Below are 22620 nucleotides of genomic sequence, written 5' to 3' on the forward strand. Positions count from 1 at the left end.
AAGTGAGCCTTTTCTGGATTGGCACTGTGAATGTTGTGGCCTGCCTTTCTTGGATGAGTTCTACTAAACAAAAATACAAAAACATGAAGAAAAAATCAATTAAGGAAATAACACAATAGTAATAGAAAATGTTGTTTCTCCACTTGGCCTTACTGTTTTTTTGATTATCACTTTTTTATTGAAATGGCTGAACACACAAAATTAAACTTGCAAAGTAGCTTTGAAAAAATATATGTTAAAGATGGACAACTCTCTTTCCAACCAGCAATCACCCCATGACTCCCACCAGCCCTTTAAAAGGGCAAAATAAGAAAGGAAGGAGGGATGTGACCAGCTAGCCCTAAGAGTATGCAGCCGACTGCAGTGACTCCAGTGGTAAACCAAAAGAAAAGGAGCAATGTCTCTGATTAGTGGACATCCAGTCCACTAGGCCTTTTTTGAACGGATTCTGTTCTGGAACAAGCAGATAAAATAATAGGTCACTGAAGCATTTCAAATCACATTGCTGAGTAACACTCCTGCTGGCTTACCAGCCTGTCTGATTGCAATTCTGGTCTTATCTGCTGCTCACTTTATGGTTCTAGGCTCACGGATTGTTCACTGGCAGAGAGCAACCATTTAAACCCTAATTTTTGGTGACTTCTAAGGCCAGACCCTTAACTCTTTCAAGGCAGGTGTCGATTTACAACGACATATATTAGTGTCTTCCTGCTACACGAACGCACTCAGCACTACGATCAGCTGGGGACCGATCAGCTGATGCTGCTACATCTCTTTCGTTTTTGATCTCCAGATCACTTGCCTCAACTTTGGAGTGCAATAAGTCACAGTCCGATTCAGCAATAATACTCAAAATGTTTTCTACAGAGTATTTTGCTTTGCGCATTCGCTTTGCTCTCTCGCCAGATCCGCATTTAGCTCCACACCTGCGTGAAGACAATTCAGGTGGCCGGCAGCTGCTCTGCTGTGCATTCCTGCCAGCTGCCCAAAAAAATATTCAGCCCTCAAAGAGTTAATCAATATTTGTTTGTTTGGAACTGAATGCGTATAAATGAAAGCTGAAAAGTTGTAAAATATCACAATATGTCAGTTGCTATGTGGTTGTTCGGTGGGGGGGAGCATCAGGGGTCACATCACTGCTCAAAAGGTATAATAGTCAGCCCCTTGGACTTCCTGGTTTGTCCAAGTTTCTGGATTTTTCAAATGATTTAATTCTTAGTTTCAGTTAGCTTCAGATTTAAAGTAGGCCATAGCATTAGGCCTCGTTGGCTTTCACCTCACGTCTGTGTCTTTGCTTTATCTTTGTCTTTGCCTTTCATCTTTAGGTTCCAATTCATAATCAACTGCTGCTGTCCTGTGCACTTTGTGCAGTAAACTACCAGAACCATGTGGAAAACAGGATGTCATGTACTTCACAGGGCACTGTCAATTACACATCGGCTCAAATGTAATTAACAGAACAGTATGCCTAGCATGTGAATGGAGAACAGATTAACTGCCAAAACACGTGAATGCATGGAGAATGTCCTTTGCAGACCATTGCTAGCCTGGATGGATTTCAAAGCTGTTTTAATGGGGCTGTGCGGCATTATCAATTTAGGGCCTATTACCTGTACCTGTCAGCTTAATGTATATCAGAAGATGCAAAGAAAACAAAGAGAGTAACAGGACTGTAATTCAAATATGAATGCCTTGAGCTATCAGGTAACACTGCTAACCACTGCACCACCATGCTACTACCATTATATATTTATTTTTTCCCCATTATATTTATATTTAACATAACTTTCTAACTTCATTAGGAATTCACTATTGAAACTCTTTAATAGATTATATATATATTATGTTGTTCTTTGAATAAGTCCTGACTTTTAATGATGTGCTCTGTCCATCAATTTTTGTTTTTGCTAGTGTTTCTTGTCTAAGAGGATTATAAAATAAAGAAAGAGGCATCTACATCACTTATTGAAATTACAGGTCTATCAAGGCAGCATTTGTCTTCTGGTGACGGTTGAGAAATTGGATGGGATGTGGGTAAGCGAAACTTCCTGTGGTCAATAGACAGCGTGCATTGAAAACATTTCTGTTCAGTTAACGGGTTAGGAGCAGCCTTCATTCTTGTGCTATGGGAGGTAGTTTCAAAAAATGTCTCATTTTAAATCTGTACGAAAATGTGCAAATTGGTCGATTGTACATGGAGAGTTGCTGTATCCTGCACATAAAAGGGTAAGAAAGTTGTATGTTATGTGACTTCACACTTGAGGAAAAGAAAAGTAACTTGGCTTTTTTGTAAAATATTGCTGTATAACTCAAGTAGTGTGCATCTGCAGGATTGTGGAAACATAAATTGCTAGCTAGCTCCTTAAAGCTTTGGTTTTACAGTTCTTGTGATCATCAGAAAGAATACTTTGGTGTATGCAATATGATTATATGAATGCTATTGATGTGTTATTTTTAAATGCTGAAGTGGCCAGTACTCTTGGTTTTTACTTGAGGAGTTTTCTCTTTAATTTAAATCATTTCAAAACTGTAAGATAGTATCAGTAATATGAGTAATATGAACTGTTATCGTTGTGTATTTTGAAGTGTTCAGGGCTGTCTTGACACAATCCCGAAAACAACTTCAGCATAAGAGGGACAGAATAAAAAGCCCATAAAACCCTTTGCGTTCTCCGTCTCATGTCTACATCCATCTGAAAAATGTGATTGAAACAAAAATTGTAAATTGAGCAATGAGAGCATTTTGAGGGCAGATCCAAAGAGTGGTCAAGCTGGCTAAAGTCACAACACTAAATCAGAGGTGCTTCTCGTATTCTCATATCTGCTAAAGCTTATCCTTTGACCAGTTCTCTTAAGCCAGGGTCCGCAGTGAATCAACATTCCGGAACTCAGTTTAAGCCATGTGGACCTACGCTGCAGTCACTTTTACAACAGACATGCTTGGTCTCACCTCATTTCAATATACACAGACCCACCTACTGACATATATGTATATAACAAAAAAGTGTACATCAATACCTGGGATAATGATAAAAACTCACAAGTCTAAAAAAATTGTATGTTTATTATTTAAAATAAGAATGAGAGGACACACAGTACAAAGGAAAACGAGATAAAACAAGACCTCACTGGGCAAAATGTTTAGCGAGTACGATGGCTGCTCCACTTGTCTAGTATGACCACAGCACTGTACCTTCTCACTTCTCACCTATATTTTTATTCTTTCTCTCCAAAATGTCCTAATATTACAAGTGAGCTTTATATCCAAACTCTGCTGATGTGGCATGTCATGGTGGTACATCTTGATTGTAGTTGGAGTTTCATCTTTGTGAAAATTGCATGTTGACTAGATGCCTGTGTTAGTGTCCTCTGGTCCTTTCCGCCTGCTTCTACTGAACAAATATGTGCTGTTACGGTGACAGGGGACTCTCTACAGATGTGAATGTGTGCACCATGTAATGGACTAGCATCCTCTCTAGTTTTAGTTTACTGTTGTTGCTTGAATAGACCCTACATACTATTGACTTCTAGTTGACATTTCAGATAAATCGCTCCATCTATTGATTTTTGGTTAATATCCCCATCCCAGCAATCATGGGTTTAAAGCAGGAACCAGCTCTGAAATGGACAGTCCTTCACAAGGCACACAGAGTCATAACATTTAAAAATTTTTGAGGGTGCACATTTTACAGACACGCGTCCATCATAACTTACCTAAGCACAACCGAATAGCACGTTGAATAGAGCCTAGTACAGAAGAACATAATATTAACAGAAAAGTTTTGTCCTTCCAGGGAGCCAAGTTGGAAGGCTTTTTCAGCTTTAAAGAAACAAAGCTTTTTTAAAAGCCAAGTAACAGTAAAACACTATATTTTTAGGCTGTGTGGTATTTTTTAATGTTTTTATGTTAGAAACGGTGGGGTTGTTTGAACTTCAGGTCACCCATGAAGCTGGCATCTATGGTCACACTTATACTGTTCATTCAGAATTGTATAAGTTACATGTATCTGTTACATGTTACAGATTTATTTAATCAGGCTGCTAGGAGAACAAAATGGAGAAGACTAAAACAAATAATAAAAGGCACAGGGGTAGAGCACTTGTGTTGATAGTCCCCCAAATAAGGGGCTTAGCCATAATGCGCAGCTCTGAGTTTTGACTCACATTAATCATACTGTATACTCTATGTTTAGATAGATTTCATTGCAGTCTTTAAATCTTCATATTATCAGTTTACTGCTCTGTTAATCTATTTTTGATGTATAGCATTTGAGGTTATAATTGCACAGGAGAATCATAATGCTAGATATAGAAATGATATCTTCATATGCTTGGTTTGAAGCAGTCCACTAATCTCTATTGTCAAGAAAATGTGTCTTAATGCGTCACTCTTTTCAAAAGACATTTTAGATAATTAAAAAGGCAAACTATCAAGGTATGACTTTTACTTCACATAGTGTTTAAAAAAAGCTAACTCTGGCGAGGTATTTTAATAGCTCTTTTATGAGAAAATTGTATTGCCGATCATTGAAGACTATTCAGCCAATTTTGAGCAATCAGCAAACCACAGACAGTACTCATAGAGAATGGGTACGTTTTTAACACGTGTAACATTTCTGAATAAAAGAAAGCATCTTGTATAATTGAATTCAGTGATGGACACAATGCCTAAAGTTCAATCTTTTGTTATTTTTTTTTTTTTTTTTTTTGCGAAAACTCACTTCAGAACCAAGTCTAGAAAAGATGCAACATTCCTGTCAGTATCACTGTACTTCCTTATTGTCAAGACAGAATTAAAGTCAGTTTGTCAAACAGCTTGTGTCTCACGGAAAGGTGGAGTGAACAGTAACAAAACTGGACAGAATCAAGAACTGGTTATTTTCCCTCAGTAAAATATGTAACCTTTAATATGGAAGTAGCATTCCTACATTCGCAAAGGCATGGATGCTCATTTCTTATTTATATCCTGTTATTTTATACTGTTCGGTTGCTTTCTTTGTCTGGCCGTCTGTGATAAAGCACAGCCATCTATTCAATTAAGAAAATGAATGGAAAAAGGTGGTGGGATAGGGAAAAGAAAAGGGGTTGACTGCTAATGTCCTGCTCTTTTGGGTGTGTAAGACTAATTGCTGTATGTTTTTAATATTCATAAAATGTAATTAATTCATGAAAAAGTTATTTAAAACTTGCATGGCTATGGCAAAATGTGATCTTTATATACAAGCTATGTAATTCTAAATGAAATAATTTTGTCATTCTTTTTGCTTGAGATTCATGTTTTGATTAAAGTAATGTCCTATATTTAGAGAGTAATCGATTTTTCAGATACCCAAGCTTTTAAGTTAACAGACCTAATTTACAGTACATCACTTTGCCCGAGCAGTTAAGCAGAGTAATTAATATGAATGCTTTGCCAGATTTATTCCATTGCAACAACGATTTGTTTTTGATCGGTGCTCATCCCGTTCTAATATAGTTCACTTGTCCTCAGGGGCTGGCTCCTGTGGATAGTACAATGATCTGTTTACTTGTATAGATTGCACTCCAATTATCTGTGCGGTGAAGGTCAATAGACTGTGGCAGATCTCCAGCTTGTGTTTCCATTGATGCCACACTGTTTAGTATCATTTTCTTTCCCCAGACATTTCTGGGGTCTTCAATAGCTAAGACCTGTTTAAATAATCATTGGAATCAAATATGTTTCTAGCCTGAAGAACCACCTTGCTGAAAGATGAGGAAAGCAAAGAGGCCACTTTTTCTTTATTGATTTTTTTTCTTCTACCGTCATCCTCCAAAAGTGCTGAGCTTTAGGCAGTAACTGTGAGAGTACATCATCGTAGCCAGCCCAGTCAGCCACATTTGAGTGATCAGCTCCCCGTACATTTAAGAATACATGTATGTTTTGGTGTATTGTTTAATTAAGAGCAAAAAGTTACGTTAAGGTATGGAAACTTATCTCCAATAGAAAGGCTATGGAGAACCAATCACAAAACCCAGACTTGAATGGAGTGTCTTCCCAGCTGGGATCAATTTAGAGTTGCTAGTCAACCAAATACATAATATAATATAATATAATATAATATAATATAATATAATATAACTAGGGGGGTGTGCTCCCGTGGCCGCCTATAGCGGCCCAACCCCGCTTCGATAGCTCACTTCTCTCGCTTTTGGTCCACAGGTATATTCCAACATGGTCAAAACTCTGGCCCTGAGATTTATTTATAGTTATAGCAAATGCTAAAACTATTGGAATTTGTCGTCTATGCAAGATGAATGATAATCTACTTGCTGAAATATTGCCAGTATCAGATGATGATCAACAGTATCATGACTGATCAGCAGTCATGATGTTGTCGGCAGTTGAATATTTATGCAGTTTTACATTTTGTGTGGCATTACATAGGCTTTATTTGTCGACTGCTAACATCCATCTACTACTACTATTAGTGAAGCGAATGTATATAAGATATTTTGTTTGAAGTATGTGAGCTAGATTGGTTGTATTGACATGAGGGTATCATTGTTCTATTCTGCTAATAAAGCTGAAAAAATGATATATAGATGTATATAATATGATGTACGGTTTTGCAAAAAATGAGCGTTGCATGAAAATATCACATGAAAATTTTGCACGATTTCACTAATCTTTTTATATATAGAGAGCAGATACATATATATGTACTGTATATATATATAACACACACGCTGACACAAACAATTGAGTAAAAAAGTACAATTTTAAATGGATACATTTTCCATTTTTGCCCATCAATATACTTTTGATAACCCATAATGACAAAGTGAAGACATGTTTTCTGAAAAGTTTACAATTGAAAGTGCAATCATAATCACATTATGTCAGTCAGTTGACAATATTAAAGGACATGATTGATCCTGGTTTTATATATATATATATATATATATATATATATATATATATATATATATATATATATATATATATATATATATATATATATTGTGGTGGATTGCCTGCTTCCTATTCCGGCTCTCACCCCCAGGCCACCAGGAGGAGCTCTCCCAACAGAAAGGACGTGCCCCGAGTTCCGGCAGGGCCTGTTTTTATACACAGCCCTGCTGGATACCTTGGGGACCACTGGGGGTCGCTGTCGGGAAGCCCGTGGACTCATATGTGCCCTATAACCTGGAAGTACGTCCTGGTCATGTGAACAGGAGAGATGACGTACTTCCAGGTTGAAGATAAGGACTGTTTATCCTGACCCGGAAGGAATAAGGAACTGTGGACTGTTGGGCAGGAACACCTCCGGGTCAGGGTGTATAAAAGGACTCTGGGAAAGCCCAGACACTGAGCTGAGCTGGGAGGTAGGGTGGCTAGGTGTCTGAGAGAAGGAGGAGAGAGTTTTGTGATTAGTGTATTGTTTATATGAGTAGTGTGGAGTGGAGGGTGCTTGGTGCACTGTATAAGAAGAAGAAAATAAAAGAGTCTTGTACTTTCACCTGGTGTTTGGAGTGGTACCTGAGGGTTCAAGAGGTGGACACACACCTCTACTGCTACAATAGATATATATATATATATATATATATATATATATATATATATATATATATATATATATATATATATGTATATAAAAAGATTCTTCGGACTCCCGCAGTATATACTGTAAGTATAAGACACGTTTTTATAACAAAGACACCTCTGGAGCACACCATACAAGGTATGTCACCTGCATTGCAATAACGGCTGTGCTGACAATCCTTTGTTAGACAAAAACTTTATAGAATATCTATATACAAGAGAATATTTAGCATATAGCTGATAACATGTTAGTCTAATATAAATAGGTCCATGTATGTGATAATATATCATCATGTGTTAGGTTACATAGAGAGATACATGATACTTGACCTTGAGGGACTGTATGCTAGAATGAACTCATCCTACTTAAAGCAGTTAGACAAAAGGCAGTCAAGATTAAAATGTTATATAAAGGTTTTCCTCATTAATCAACCTTTCTAGTGATTTCCAGTCATGGTCTTCATTTACACAATCTTACTGGGTAGAAGGCAGTCTTGGTGCATTCCCATCAAGGTCAGTTATGTAGTGTGACAATCCCAGCAACTCAGTCCAATGAGTCCGTGACTTACCCAGACAAAATCCAACAGGGTGTCTTAAGTTGTAGTGTGGGGGCTCTGGGGGCATGAAAACTAACAGCCAATGACTACTCACCCTGATGTTCAATGGATATAATGCAGTAACAAAGAATAAGGAACACGGGTGTTTTGGACCTTACAAACAGTAGGCAGGCTTTTTCTGTCTGATGTCTTGTGTTTTATGTACCTCAATAGATTGGAAAAAAGACAAAAGGGACAAAATTTCAAGTAAACCATTTACATGGAACCATCTCCATCAGGCAGCATGTTATTTTGCTGTCAGCAAAAGAGGCAAGCTCACTATACTTTGAAAATGTGAAACTGTGTTGCAAAGTCATTACATATTCATCTAATTTGATGTACACTGTGGTATCTAGTCATGTAAATTGGCAATGAAATCAGCAACAGCAGTTGTCAAGTTTGAAATCCCCTCCAACTAGAAGTTGTGTAATGTGACATTGGCCTAAGAGTGATTAAAAAAACAGGGGCTGTATTGTAAAGCAGGAGGTATGTTAGCATATCTTCTCTTTTGTGGGAGAACATGTTATCCAAGGAAGAGGCAGCGGAGAGCAGACAGTAACAGGACATTTTAACGGGCACCGTCAGAGTAACATAAGAGATTTTTTTTTTTTGCTTGATTTACTTCCACCCCAAGAGTCATCCTCACCCTTGTGTGAATAATTTAATGGCTTTCACTTTTCTTGTTATGTCTATCGTCATGGCACTCTAGAATGGCAGCAGGTAGTCCTGCATCAAAAAGACACCCTCTTATTAGTCGAGAAAAAAATGAATGGGCTGTCTGTCTTGGACTGTCCTTATTTATAGCCCTGGAAAAAGTGTCTATTTGTAAAGAAAATGAGCAGTTTTCTTGATTTTGAGAGAGTTTTTAATGTCAACTGACCTAACTTATTTTTAGCACCAAGCCTGTTTTATAAAATTGTACTGCTCATTGCAGTGAGTGCAATTATGATTTCTACTTTATTTTAGAAAATGTTCTGCTATTGAATTCTTCCTTATTTAGATATATTCAGGAACGTTTAATCAAAAGTAAAATAAAGAGACTCTATTAGACTTTAAAGTAAAACTTTATATGTGTAGATTACATAACTCTTTCAAGGAGGGGCCATTCTTTTTTGCTTTTTTTTGTATTTTTTTGCAGAAGTGAATAAGGAGAATAATATGAGGCTTCTTAGCTTTACTTACATTTTTGTGCTTTATTTTATTAAAATAACAAGGCACAATAATAAAAGACAATGCAATCCAAAAAAAACATAAATACAATAATATGCTTTGATGACAATACATAAAACTCGCCACTCATCCTCCACCCGTTAAGACAAGCCTCGTTTAAAGTAGTTCTTCATATACAATAAAACAGCAAATGAAATGAAAAGGCTGAGCACATGCCTGGCATGCTTACTTGTGTAATTACATTAAAGAATTCTTGCCAGATTCTGAACAAAAAATCTGAACAGGTTCTCATTAAGAAAATTTGATCTTTGTCCAATTTCAGATAACATAGAGCATCATTTTTCCACTGAGTCTTAGAAGATGCATTAGGATACACAAAATGTTCTGCACTGAATGTCTTCCTTATTTAGATGTAATCGGGAGGTGTTGATCAGGCTTTTCGATTAGAACTTAATGCAAGACTTTATATCTTTGTAGATTACATAACTCTTCCAAACCGACACAGATCTTCTTTCTTGGAAATCTAAACAAGAAAATTAATATGAGTTTTCTTAGCACCACTGTGACATGCTAAACAAAACAAGTTTTCACAGACTGGCAGAAATTAAATCAAATAAGTAGTATATTTTTGAATATCTACACATTACAAAAAGTGGCACAGTGGTTAATACCACTGCGTCTTACATCAGATTAAGTCTCTTGAGTTCAAATTCTCCACCTGATTGTGTTTTTCTTGCTTAGTTTTTTCTGCCTTATCCCTAAAGATGTGCTGTTTAGGTTAATATGCCAATTTAAAGGAACTCAGTCTGGGAGTGTGTGTGTGTGTGTGTGTGTGCGTGCGTGCGTGCGTGCATGTGTGTGTGTAAGACACCTGCAGTGGACTGACGTTCTATCAAGGGCTGTTTCCTGTATCATGCCTAGTGCTACTGTGATAAACTGCAGCTTCTTGCAACCCTGAATTGGATTAAGCAGGTTGAGATTGTTAGGCTATGATATGTAAGTGCTTGAGAAGGAACTTTGTAGTGTTTTTTGTCACAAAGAACTCTTTACTTTTATTGCAGACTAAGATTATACTAACTATAGTAGTTACTATTGGTAGTTATTGTAGCATTGCATATACTCTGGATATGGTATATATTAAATTATTTACCGTATATACTCACTGTGACAGATAAAGGCGCTCTCGCTCCCTTGAACCCTCAAGCACCACATCAGACACCAGATAAAAGTCCAAAATTACTTTATTATTAATAATAAATGTGCACAAAGCACCCTCCACTCCACTATACTCCAATAAACAATAATCAATAATCAAATAAACAACCCTCCACTCCCAGACACTTAGCCACCCTGCCTCCCAACTCGGCTCGTCCGTCTGGGACTTTATAGTCCGTGACCTGGAAGTGCTTCTGAACCCTCAGTCCATGTGACTTCTTAGCACTTCCGGGTCAGATCAAAACTCTCCTTTTTCATCCTTAAGCATGTCATCCCTTCTGTCCATGTGACTGGGACGTACTTCCGGGGTGTAGGGAAAATAGTCACTGCTCCTCCCTGCAGCGCTTTCTAGCGGCCCCCTTGGTATCCAGCAGGGTTGTAAAGGAAAACTCCAATGTCCATAATTCCCTGCTGGCATTCGGGGCACCTCCATGCTGCTGGGAGGGCTCCGCCTGGCAGCCTGGGGGTATTGGCCGGGATGAATGGCTGGCCATATCTCACATCACTTATAAGCTGGGTCTTGAAACCCAAAAAATTGATCATAAAATCAGACCCCGAGTTATATGCCCGTTCAAAAATGCGACACTTACATATTTTTTTAAACATCTTCTTGCCTCCTCCAATCTCGCATTGAATTTTGTTACAGCAGTACAGTTACCAACTTCTTTCGCTACTTCAATGACGTTTAATTTAAAACCAGCTTCATATTTTCTTTTGATCGAACACTCCATCGTAGATAAGGGATGCTCTTACAATAAAGGTGTATGAGGGTGTGAGATACAAAAAATACAAATCAGTGCAAACATCACTTCATAATAGTTTGGGTATTACCGTGTGGTCACGTAGGCACAATACATAGAAAAAAAAAGGCAGTGTGCTCCGTGGCTACTCTTTCAGGTGGGTGTTAGCATATCATAATCTTTTGGACCAACAGCGTGAGTTTTCCACATTTGACTTATGTGACCGACATTATAAAATACCAGAAATCAAGTCCTGACTTATCCGCGGGAGAACTTATCTGCGAGTATATACGTTAACTTGTTAATTCATTTACTTCATGAATACAAAAGGGCGCACAAAGAATGAATGATTGAGGTACCAAATGGTAAACATCATATAAATTAAAAAGGTTAAAAAAAAAAAAACAAGGTTGACAAAATAAGAGCCAGTGCTGTCTGGTGACATATTTTCAGACTTGAATCCAAATCATGACTGAGGAGTTATGCAGGTGACATCCTATTTAGAATGGCCCCCATGAAAGGGGGGTGTGTTCAAAGTCACCGGAACTGGAAGTGACATTAGGAGTCCTCATGCCATTGATCTTCTGAAGTTAAGAGAAGAGGAGAGGCAGTAAGCAACAACTTGGGGTGTAAGCGCCATTTAATAAGCCCTGAAGTTATCTCCTATTCGCGTGTGTGTGACATCTGGTATGTCCTATAATGGACTGCCTCAGTATTTCCAGTTGATTCCTGTCTGATGCTGGCCATATAAGCTGGGGCCCCTGCAACTCTGAACTAAATTATGAGGGCTTGATAATGAATGACTAAATATTCTCTAGTAAATAGACAGATAGAAAAATTATTGCAAAACTCATAGTAACTAAACCAACTTTGGGGAAAAAAAAGTTAGCGAGTGATAGAATGGCGATGAAAAGTAGAGATGGAGAAAAATTTCAAAAGCAAGAAAAGAAAAAGGAAGCAAAAGCGGGAGGATGCAAAAGTGGCACTTAAAGGGAGTTTTGAAAGGTGTGCTGTAAAAACAAGAAGAGAAAAGAAGAAAAGGGACACAAGTGGTGATCTCCCCAAAAGCATGCTAGTGAGACACCTGAAAGCACAGGCAGTGTAAGTAACAATTGCATAGGCCAGTTGGCTAGCTATTTTATCACCCCACACCACTACAAAAATCATAGCCTGGATTGTGCTCACTCATTATGATGGCCACATGGATCACCAGCAACATTAAAAGACCTGAGACTCAGCATGTCTGTGTTATGCACCCAGTCTTCTTTACTTTCCAGATGAATCCCCATCTACGTTTAAGCCTTGTCAATTTAACAAGAGGTCAAAAAAAGTTAAAATCATGTACTGCAAGGTACTGGGCTTTAAATGCAATGGGTGCTAGTTCAGTCTCCATCTCCAATTTGCTGGGTTACCCAGAATGAAGTTTTTAACAGATCTGTGCTACAGTTATAAAAATGCAATCAATCATACTGTTGATCTTAACTTTTAACAATATTCATGTTTAGGAAAACACCACCTTATTTCATCAGCCTCATATTTTAACTTCTGCTACAGAAAATGGCCAAATGCACACATCTGTTGACTTTACTGAAAACAGTTTTTCAATACATATAGTGGAGGATTACAGACAATCACCTCATCTATGATGTAGATAAATGGCAAGGGCTGAACTTGCACATAGTCTCAGCTCACAGTGATGACACCTCTCTTATCTGCTCCGGCCATTTCATTATTGTGTCGGTTGTCTCGTCTGTTTTCTCCATCTCTCTTTTCCTGTTTTGTATGCATACCTAAATAAGGCTATTTGGTTGAAATGTCATGCACTATATGCCATGTAACTTTGGTTTTACACTGTAACATGTGATTAAACTAAACTATAAACTTGTATAACTTTTAGTTAAATATTCATGGGCCCATCCTTATTTCACTTAAGTTCAACTTTATTGTCATGAGTACATAAAACATTTATGTGCTTACATGTTTAAGACAATGATAGTTACTATTGTGACTGATTTGATGTAAAAAGCAGGTCAAATAGGTCTGGCGGAAATGAGGTAGTCTTTCTTTCATTTTGTCAGGACATAGGTGGCATTGATATAGTAACCTTGAGGAACTGGCAGGCAAAACAGTAAGACAGAATAGGTCTGACAATATAACTGGAAAATCCATTCTCATTTTACATTGTGACAATTAAGACTTAGGATTAGATATTCATTTTATCCTTTTTTTCTGTTTTGTTACCTTTTATATTTTCCCTCATTCACTTATTTGTTCTTCATTCATATTTTTATGTTACTTATAATTTCGCCTTGGTCCCCGTCCTCAGCTCATTGCAATTAGGGCCCTTGGAGACAACTTAAAGTGCCCTGTATATTCCTTTTGTCTTCCTCAGTTCTGCACTGAGGCAGGAGCTCTCTTGCTTGTCTTGTTCTGCTGCTTTACTTTGGAATTTGTAAGTTCTTTTATAGATTGTCTGTTTTTTGAACTTTCTGTTTGTTTGAGATTTTTGCTTTTTCATTTCTGATTTTTGATTTGGTTCTTATTTGAGTTATCTCTTTGATGCCACCTTTTCTATTTTGCCTGTTTTGAATCTTTTATTTGCGAATTGGGCAAGGGATTTTCACGGTTCACCTCTCCCTTTTTGAAAAATATAGGCTTTTTAGGGTGCAGGCTGAAAGCCTTATTTTAGTTGCAGGGCCAGGCCAACTTCATGGTTTGAAGCATTTTTTGACTTTTGTAAGTGCTACTTTATCAAAAAATAAAAAATAAAAAACTGTAAAACAAAGATATAATCCTAAATCTTTTCTTTCTTATTTTGTCAAGGTTTTGAAAACACAGTGAGCCTTATGCAAAGCATAATTTATCAAAAATTAGTTTATTGAAATTATTCAGTTAATGAAGCAAAATGGAGGAATCAAGAATTAGAGGAGAGAAACATCAGTCTCTAAATAAAATACATTAATACTAATTAATATAGTGACAAAAACAGAGAAAATCGCAAAGTCAAGTCTCAGGTAAACAATATAACGTATATACTCGTGGATAAGTTCTCCTGCGGATAAGTCAGGACTTGATTTTACCGTATAATTTCTGGTATTTTACAATGTCAGTCGTATAATTCGAATGTGGAAAACTCACGCTATTGATCCAAGAGATTATGATATGCTAACACCCACCTGAGAGAGTAACCACAGAGCACACTGCCTTTTGTTTCTATGTGGGTGCAGTAATGTGCTGTACCAGCATGTGCTCCTAACCTCTCTCTCTCTCTATTGTGCCTACGTGACCACACAGTAATACCCGAACTATTCCGAAGCAACGTTTGCACTGATTTGTGTTTTTTGTATCTCAAACCCTCATACACCTTTATCGTAAGAGCATCCCTTATCTACGATGGAGCATTCAATCATAAGAAAATATGAAGCTGGTTTTAAATTAAACATTGTTGAAGTAGCAAAAGAAATTGGTAACTGTGCTGCTCCAACAAAATTCGATGTGTCTGAGAAACTGGTGGGAGATTGGAGGAGGCAAGAAGATAAAAAAAAAAAAATAGAAGTCTCACATTTTTGAACATGTGCATGTCGGGGTTTGATTTTATGATCGATTTTTCGGGTTTCAAGACCCGACTTATACGTGATTATATATGGTAATTAGTCTGAAGATAAAAACCAATTCAAAAACAAGAAGAAAAAAATTAAATCCAAAGATTCTTCCTAAACAAGAAAAAACCCTAAATGAAGTGACTCAAATAAAAGAAAATCCTCCATAGTTTAAATGCAATTAAATAACCGAAAGCTTTTACCTTTAAATGTCTTCATAAATAGTTGAAAACCTTAGAGAATAGAGACAAAGACAGAGAGTATGAAGCCCAATGCCCCAGCAGTGAGGCTGAAGCCATGTAAACCCTTATATAGGGCAGCCTCAAGTGACTGGCAGGTGGCACTGGCAGGTGGCACTGCTGCCCCGCCCTCTGGGCTGTACACAAAGAAATACAAACAGAAAACAGTTAAACAAAATTAACTCATTAAACACTGGGGAATTACAATTACAAAATAATTAGCTAAAACAATGAAGTCAAGAATAATAATTAAATGAACAAGAAGCAATAAACTCAACAGCAAGCAGCTAAAACAGGCAGCAAAAGTACAAAGAAAAAATACTGAAAATAAAACAAGACACAAGAAAAACCCCAAAGCAGTGCTGACACATTCACTCAATAAGCAACTATGCAGACACTTTTTATTAATAATTTCACAATCTATTTTTTTTAGAATCATGCAGTTTTTAAAACTCTAGTTAATGTTTGACAATCTCCTCCATCTGCTTAAATATCCTTGCTTTTGGGAAACCAGTGAACTGTCTGCCTTTGTACACTCAACAGAGAAATGACCCCATCATTCTTCAGTGTCACGGCATAGCTGGACTGACTCCACACTATAGGCTAGTGGTTGATTTCTTACAAAAGGTCATTAAAAGGTGACTCTCCATTCACAGATGCGATGCCCTCCCATTGAAGGGTATTCTCATCTACGCTTTTTTAGAAAATGTGGCCCTTGCTGCCATGTGCTAGCCACCAAACATTGCCTTTATTTATTTAAGTCCTTTCATAGTGAGCACAGAGGGCGTTGGAAGAATTTTTTTTTGAATTTCAGTTACCCATAACATGCATAATATGACAATATGGCAAAATCCTGCTTTTTACATTTGAAGCTTTTGTGGCTTAGAGCCTTTTTATTAAACAGAACTTAGTAAAACCTGCAGAAACAAGATCATCTTATTGTATAACACTTTTAGAGTTCTGCATGTGGTATATGAGACTGAAAGGTTGGTGGCCATTGGCCATTTGACCAAGGTCAGTTATTTTCAGATTTTTCCTATTCCCAAAAAGCATTTATCCCCTAGAGTTTAATAAAGTAGGGATTAATAAAGTATCTATCTATCTATCTATCTATCTATCTATCTATCTATCTATCTATCTATCTATCTATCTATCTATCTATCTATCTATCTATCTATCTATCTATCTATCTATCTATCTATCTATCTATCTATCTAAACTGAACAGATGCACTCAGCTGTGGACCCTGTCTAAGACAGAAGATGCAAAGTCTGTTCTTTTGTTTAGAAAATTAGAACCATCTAGATGAGAACAGGCCATTCAGTCCAAAAAGGTCTCCAGTCTTATCCAGTTAAATCCCCCAAAATGACATCAAGTCTAGTTTTGACTGCTCCTTAAGTCCTACTGTCTCCTACACTACTTGGCAACTTTTCTATGTGTCTATGGCTCTCTGTGTAGGGGAAAACTTCCTAATATTTGTGTGAAATTCACCCATAACAAGTTTCCAGCTGTGTCCCCGTGTTCTAATTGAACTCATTTTAAAATCACAGTCCCGATCCACTGTACTAATTGCCTTTATAATTTTAAACACTTCAATTATGTCTCCCCTTCATTGTCTTTTGCTTAAATTGAAAAGGTTCAGCTCTTTTAATCTTTCCTTATAACTCATCCCCTGTAGCCCTGGAATCAGCCTAGTTGCACTTCTCTGGACTTTTTCCAGCACTGCTACATCTTTTATAACACTAGTTGTCCTCTACACATTGTGCTATATAACCTAAAATTCTGTTAGCCTTCTTAATGGCTTTTTATAGTACAATCGTGTGTGCACGGCACTGCACATAGCTGCTCTGTGAGTGTTTCCATGTTTTGCTGTCTAGTGCATGCACAGTCACAATGTGCACGCATGTGACTGAGCGGACACAAACATCTGGAGGTACATGGTCATAGATGTGCAACATGACTGCTGGCGAAAGTTTTGTTGCATGGACCCTTGCAGGCGCAAGTTGCTACACTGACACAAAAAGTATAAATTGACCCTACTCAAAGTATATTGACTTCTGTGTTACTGTGCTTACACATGTAAATAATAGATAGATAGATAGATAGATAGATAGATAGATAGATAGATAGATAGATAGATAGATAGATAGATAGATAGATAGATAGATAGATAGATAGATAGATAGATAGATAGATAGATAGATAGATAGATAGATAGATAGATAGATACTTTATATAATCCCCAAGGGGAAATTCACAGTATTCACAAATGTATGTTTGTGTACCTTTTCTGTTGTCGTATTATATTTGCTAATCTATATAAGCACGCCAAGCATGTCTTTATTAAAGAGAACTATATAAGAATGAACTGAATTGGCTTGAGCTGAATCCAACTCTAATTAAGGGAAAATAAAACAGTATCAATAAACTGAGTACACAGTAAGAAATGTAAAGCACTATTGATTCAGGCTGTTAGGATTTGGCAAGCTTTTTTCAAATTAACTTGAAGCCGTTAGAATTTTGAGAATATTTATAATAATTGCAGTTAGATAATTTACTTTTCAGAAGCGTCTTAATTTTGCAAGTCTGCAATCAGCTTTGAAATTTTGTGTACCTGTTGAGTCTGTTCTATTAACACAAAGGCAGTGACTCTTTTAGTTTACACGTTGGCCGTCAATTCATATTTACTACAGGTATTTAAAGATGTAAATCATTATGGTCATGTTTTTAAAATAGAATCATTATGCATATACATGTTGATTGAAGGTGTTTATGTACATAATTATGTAATTAATTTATGGTTGTGGCTAAAAGACCATAGCAGAACAATCAGGAGATGCACAGGCCTCCTTTACGCTTGGCATTAACACATAGTTTTATTGTCCTAATCACAATCAGATAGCACTGACCAGTTTAAAAAGCAGGTGTAAATGTACTTGTAAATGGATGACCAATACTATAATTGGAGAAATGGATAGTGAATACATGTGTAACTGCAGATGCATTTTGTATCATCACAGAATGCTTATGTAAGTGGAAGCAGAAGTAGATTTGAATTTTGTGTGGGAAGGTGACATTGCGTCTGGACATGAGATGGACACTGAACACAAAATGTAATGCTAGATCAATTGCAGTATAGCCGTTTCCAATCCGGCTATAAAATACATACCTATGTTAGGTATTAAGGAGGCCTCATACAGTAGAGCGATAGCATGGCCTCCAAAAACAAAGCAGAACATTTTGTCTGTCCATTCATTTATTCACTTTAGTGTTGCAAAGACGTTATGAGTATAAGGAATTACACCATCCCGTCTAAGGAAACAGCAATACATAACCACAATTGGCCCCTTTAAAGCTATAAAATACCATATACTACCATATTCTCAAAATTACTTAATTCAAGTCAGAGTCTCAGCAGGAAACTGGTGCCTATCCCAGCATCATTAAGGATAAGGCAGAATGCAGTAGTCCTTCACAGGGCCCACTCATACACATACTTACAGTTACACTCAGTGCCAGGTTAGAGTTATCAGTTATCCAAATATGCATTCTTTTGGGATGAACAAATATACCTTGTGACAGACAACTGGGGACCTTGCCCCACCGGGATGCTTGGAGAAGGGGAAGACCATGAGAAGGGAAGTATTTTCCCTGGGACGCAAGAGGGCTGCCACCCAGGATTGCATGGGGGCCATGGAGCTTGGAAGTTCAACCCTGTGGGGGACTGTGGCCACCGTCAGGGGGCACCTGCATGGTTCCAGAGCCATGGACTGCAGCACTTCCACCACACCAGGAAGTGTTGCTGGAACAGGAACCAGGTACACCTGGAGTGCTTCCGGGTGCCCATGTAGCACTTCCGCCACACCAGAAAGTGCTGCAGGAAGGCCATCAGGGAGCACCTGGAGCATATCCGGGTGCAACATAAAAGGAGCCGCCTCACTCCATTCGAGAAGCCGGAGGTGGGTGGAAGAGGACAGAGCTTGCGAGGAGTGGAATAGAGGCGGCAATAGAGATAGAAGAAGAGAAAGGACTGAGTTTATTGTGGTGGTTGGTGCACTGTGTGAGTACAGAAGAAAGAAAATAAAAAGCGTGAGTTTTATCAGAGTGCCCCTTGTGTTTGTCTCTATCGGGTTGAGTGGCTGCTACACGCTCTGTCATTGTCACAACCTATCCTCTTTAATAAAATCCCTGTGTGCGTCCAGGTGTCCGTGTGTGTGTGTCTTCTGGTGAAGTGCGCATGCGCGGGGCATGGTGCGATGTGCGATATTACTGTCAGAGAAAGTTACAGGCGTTTTACGGAAATACAAACCAGTATTACTGCGAGAGGAAATTAAAGATACACAATACAGTGACTCATATTACAGCCACATACAAGCCAGTATTACTGTCAGAGAAAATTAAAGGCATATTACCGACGCGCACGCCTGTATTACCGCCAGAGAAAATTAAAGGTATATTATGGACGTACAAGCCAGAAGACGTACAAGACAGTATTACTGTCACAGAAAATTAAAGACACACAATACACGGCGGCAGCCCACGAAAAACGGTCAGCTCATCAAGTAAACATCAACAAAAGAAAGGCTGAAAGAAAGAAAAATACGACCAACAAAAAGAATGAGGTCAAAGTGCCATTTAATATAGACTGTTCCTACTAATGTTTATGCACTACTGTTCTAGCGCCCGTTATTGTAATGGGCTTAATGACTAGTATAGTATAACATATGTAGGTTTGCCAGACGTCTTTACTCAAGGTGAAATGCAACATTGGCATGTATTATAATTGTTACTGTATTACCCAGCAGAAAATATGGTGACCTGAATAGTCTGTAGAAGGAAACTGGAGCCACCAGATGAAATCAGTACAAACAAATGCAAAACAAACTCCATGCAGAGGATATCTTGGGAGGTAACCTATACAATCGAAAGCTCAGATTATTAGTAGTATTTTATTTTTAGAAGTCATCTCTACCCAGGGAAACATACACAATCTGTTTACTGTACATTACAGTATAGTAGTTTACAAGTACACCATACTTGAGCAGAAGATCACACAACATGTTATAAGGATTCTGTGACCCCTTAAGTTTAAAGTTTTAACCACTGGGCTACTCTACATGCCAGTTAAGTGACATCTGTTGTCTCTAACAAAGCCTGAGAGTTTGTGTTTTTTATTAATCTCTTTCACTCCTAGTTATAGTTATTTTCTCATTTTTCACCCAGATACTCATGCAGTTTTAGGGTATACTAATTGTTAGAACTTTTACAGCATGGTTTGTTCTTGTAACCCTAAAATAGGATTACGAGGCTCCATTAAATGGACAAACTGCTTCACATTGGTTGAATTCATTCCGGCACATTATTTGCAGTAATCAGAAGCATATTACCAAATTTTCAGTCATTATTGTCCGTTTTTAGAAATTGTGACCTTGTGTTGAAATACGCAGATTTTAAAAATGTATGAATGAGTAAGAAATATACATTTTAAAAGCATTTTCCAAGATTTATATTATACATTGTAATAATAAAAAACCTTTTCTTCATGGGAGTTCACGCACTTTTAAGTAAAGTTGCTTGAGGGTGCATAAGCAGTTGCCTTAGTAACACACTTGGAGAAAGTTAGACACTTTCAGAAATAAATTTACATCCTTATTTTATTTTCTGAGGGCAGAGTGACCTGATTCCTAAATTACTGCGTCAAGTTCTTAGTGTTCAGTCTCCCATCATCCTCCTGTGACACAATAAGCCCACCAAGACATTTATTACTGTAGAGTATAAGCCCTGATAATCTCCCATATTTTTATGGAATTGGAATAACAACACGAGTGTCTTCATTTGGTGTACTGTCACAGTCTAGGGACATTATTTGCACATCACTGACTGTACAGGGCAAGAACCAGTAACCAGCTGTCTTAAGTCCTCCTGACCTGATTAAAATCTGAACTCTCCACAAGATCTCTGAAAATTAGTTTTATTCCAGAATTTTCACATTTTGCCACTATCTGTTTTTTTAGGTAGATAGAATGACTTAAAAAGAAAGAAAATTTCTCCCTTGGCAGTCAGAGTCATAGTGAGGTGTTATGCAGACGTTTTGCTGTTATTATGAAGGAGCCCTAGCAGTGTTTCTTGACACACTTCTGCTGAGTAATTTGTTGGCTGAATGAACTCAGTGTCAGTGTGTCAGATGGAGGATGTGCAGCATTTTTCATAATGGCCTACAGTTTTGGTTTCATTCTATCTTTCAATATTACCTCTAGGGGGTCCAGAGTGTGTCCCATAACAGAACCTGCCCTTGTAATTAGACATAGAAGTTCTTTGGTGTGGCAAAAGTCAAAAACCAATACCTCTGCTTTGTTGTTGTTAAGTTGCAGACAATTTTTTCTTTACCAAGAAACAAAGTTTTCCACCTGACTCCTGTCTCACTCCCACTTATCAATACACCCTATAAGTGCAGAGTCACTTCAGAATTTCTGCAAGTAACAGTTATGGATTAGTGTGAGGTGAAGGGTGAACTGGTAATATTCCTATTTAGAGCCACTTTTCTGAAAGAGAGCATTTGAGTGTAGAGTCAGGAGGTGACTAAGTACTAACACTTGACTGCTAGGAAGATTAGTGGCCAAAGTGATAGAGAGATACAGGCAGACCGGCAGACCTTCGTGTTGTACATTCCTTGCTGAGCAAGCTTAATGCTGAGCCACCCAAACTAGCAGACAGGGTTCAAAGAGCTTTACAGTCCAAAATCGTGGTAGTTTTACTATGTTCCTTGTGTATTTTTTACTTGGTTGTACTATTTGTTTACCCCTCCCACCTCTTTTCTTTGTTTAATAAACACATTAGCCTAGATATATATATATATATATATATATATATATATATATATATATATATATATAGAGAGAGAGAGAGAGAGAGAGAGAGAGAGAGAGAGAGAGCATTATAAAGGAGTTTAGCCAAACACAAACTAAGTGGATTCAGAAAGTGGAGGGATGGATAGAATACATGCCTGGGGCCTCATGTATAAAAGTTGTGTATGCACAGAAATGTTGCGTAAGAACGTTTCCACATTCAAATCGCGATGTATAAAATCTACACTTGGCTTAAAGCCACGCACTTTTCCATGGTACAGTAATCCCTCCTCCATCGCGGGAGTTGCGTTCCAGAACCCCCCGCGAAAAGTGAAAATCCGCAAAGTAGAAACCATATGTTCATATGGTTCTTTTTATATAATTTAAGCCCTTATAAACTCTCCCACACTATTATAAACATTTCCCGCACAATTATACAGCATAAACCCTTTGTATTCTCTTAGATATTAGGTAAGATTCGTTGAAATTATGTATGTAAACACAGTTTATATACAGTAAAACCTAAATATTATTTTAAAGATATCGAGCGTCTCCGATATCACATATGTTACAGCCATTACGACAGACAGGCCACCAGCAATAAATACGTACAATGCAAGAAAAATTGTATACAGTAAAATGTGTGTACAGT

General features: G+C 37.6%; 1 protein-coding gene across 5 annotated transcripts in view; it reads left to right on the top strand.

Moving 5' to 3' along the window:
* The window catches only part of mctp1a (multiple C2 domains, transmembrane 1a), an 890372-nt gene that overhangs the window by 113000 nt on the left and 754752 nt on the right, over positions 1–22620 (top strand). Inside the window, exon 1 of one of the 5 annotated variants that reach the window (XM_028804758.2) lies at positions 2099–2226. The exons of the other annotated variants lie outside the window; for them this stretch is intronic. Within the exon in view, the coding sequence (XP_028660591.2) occupies positions 2146–2226 (81 nt within the window). The 5' untranslated portion in view covers positions 2099–2145. Of the gene's footprint in view, positions 1–2098; positions 2227–22620 lie in introns of those variants that run through there. 5 annotated transcript variants of the gene reach the window in all.

Source organism: Erpetoichthys calabaricus, chromosome 7 (assembly GCF_900747795.2).
Source record: "Erpetoichthys calabaricus chromosome 7, fErpCal1.3, whole genome shotgun sequence".
Lineage (NCBI taxonomy): Eukaryota > Metazoa > Chordata > Cladistia > Polypteriformes > Polypteridae > Erpetoichthys > Erpetoichthys calabaricus.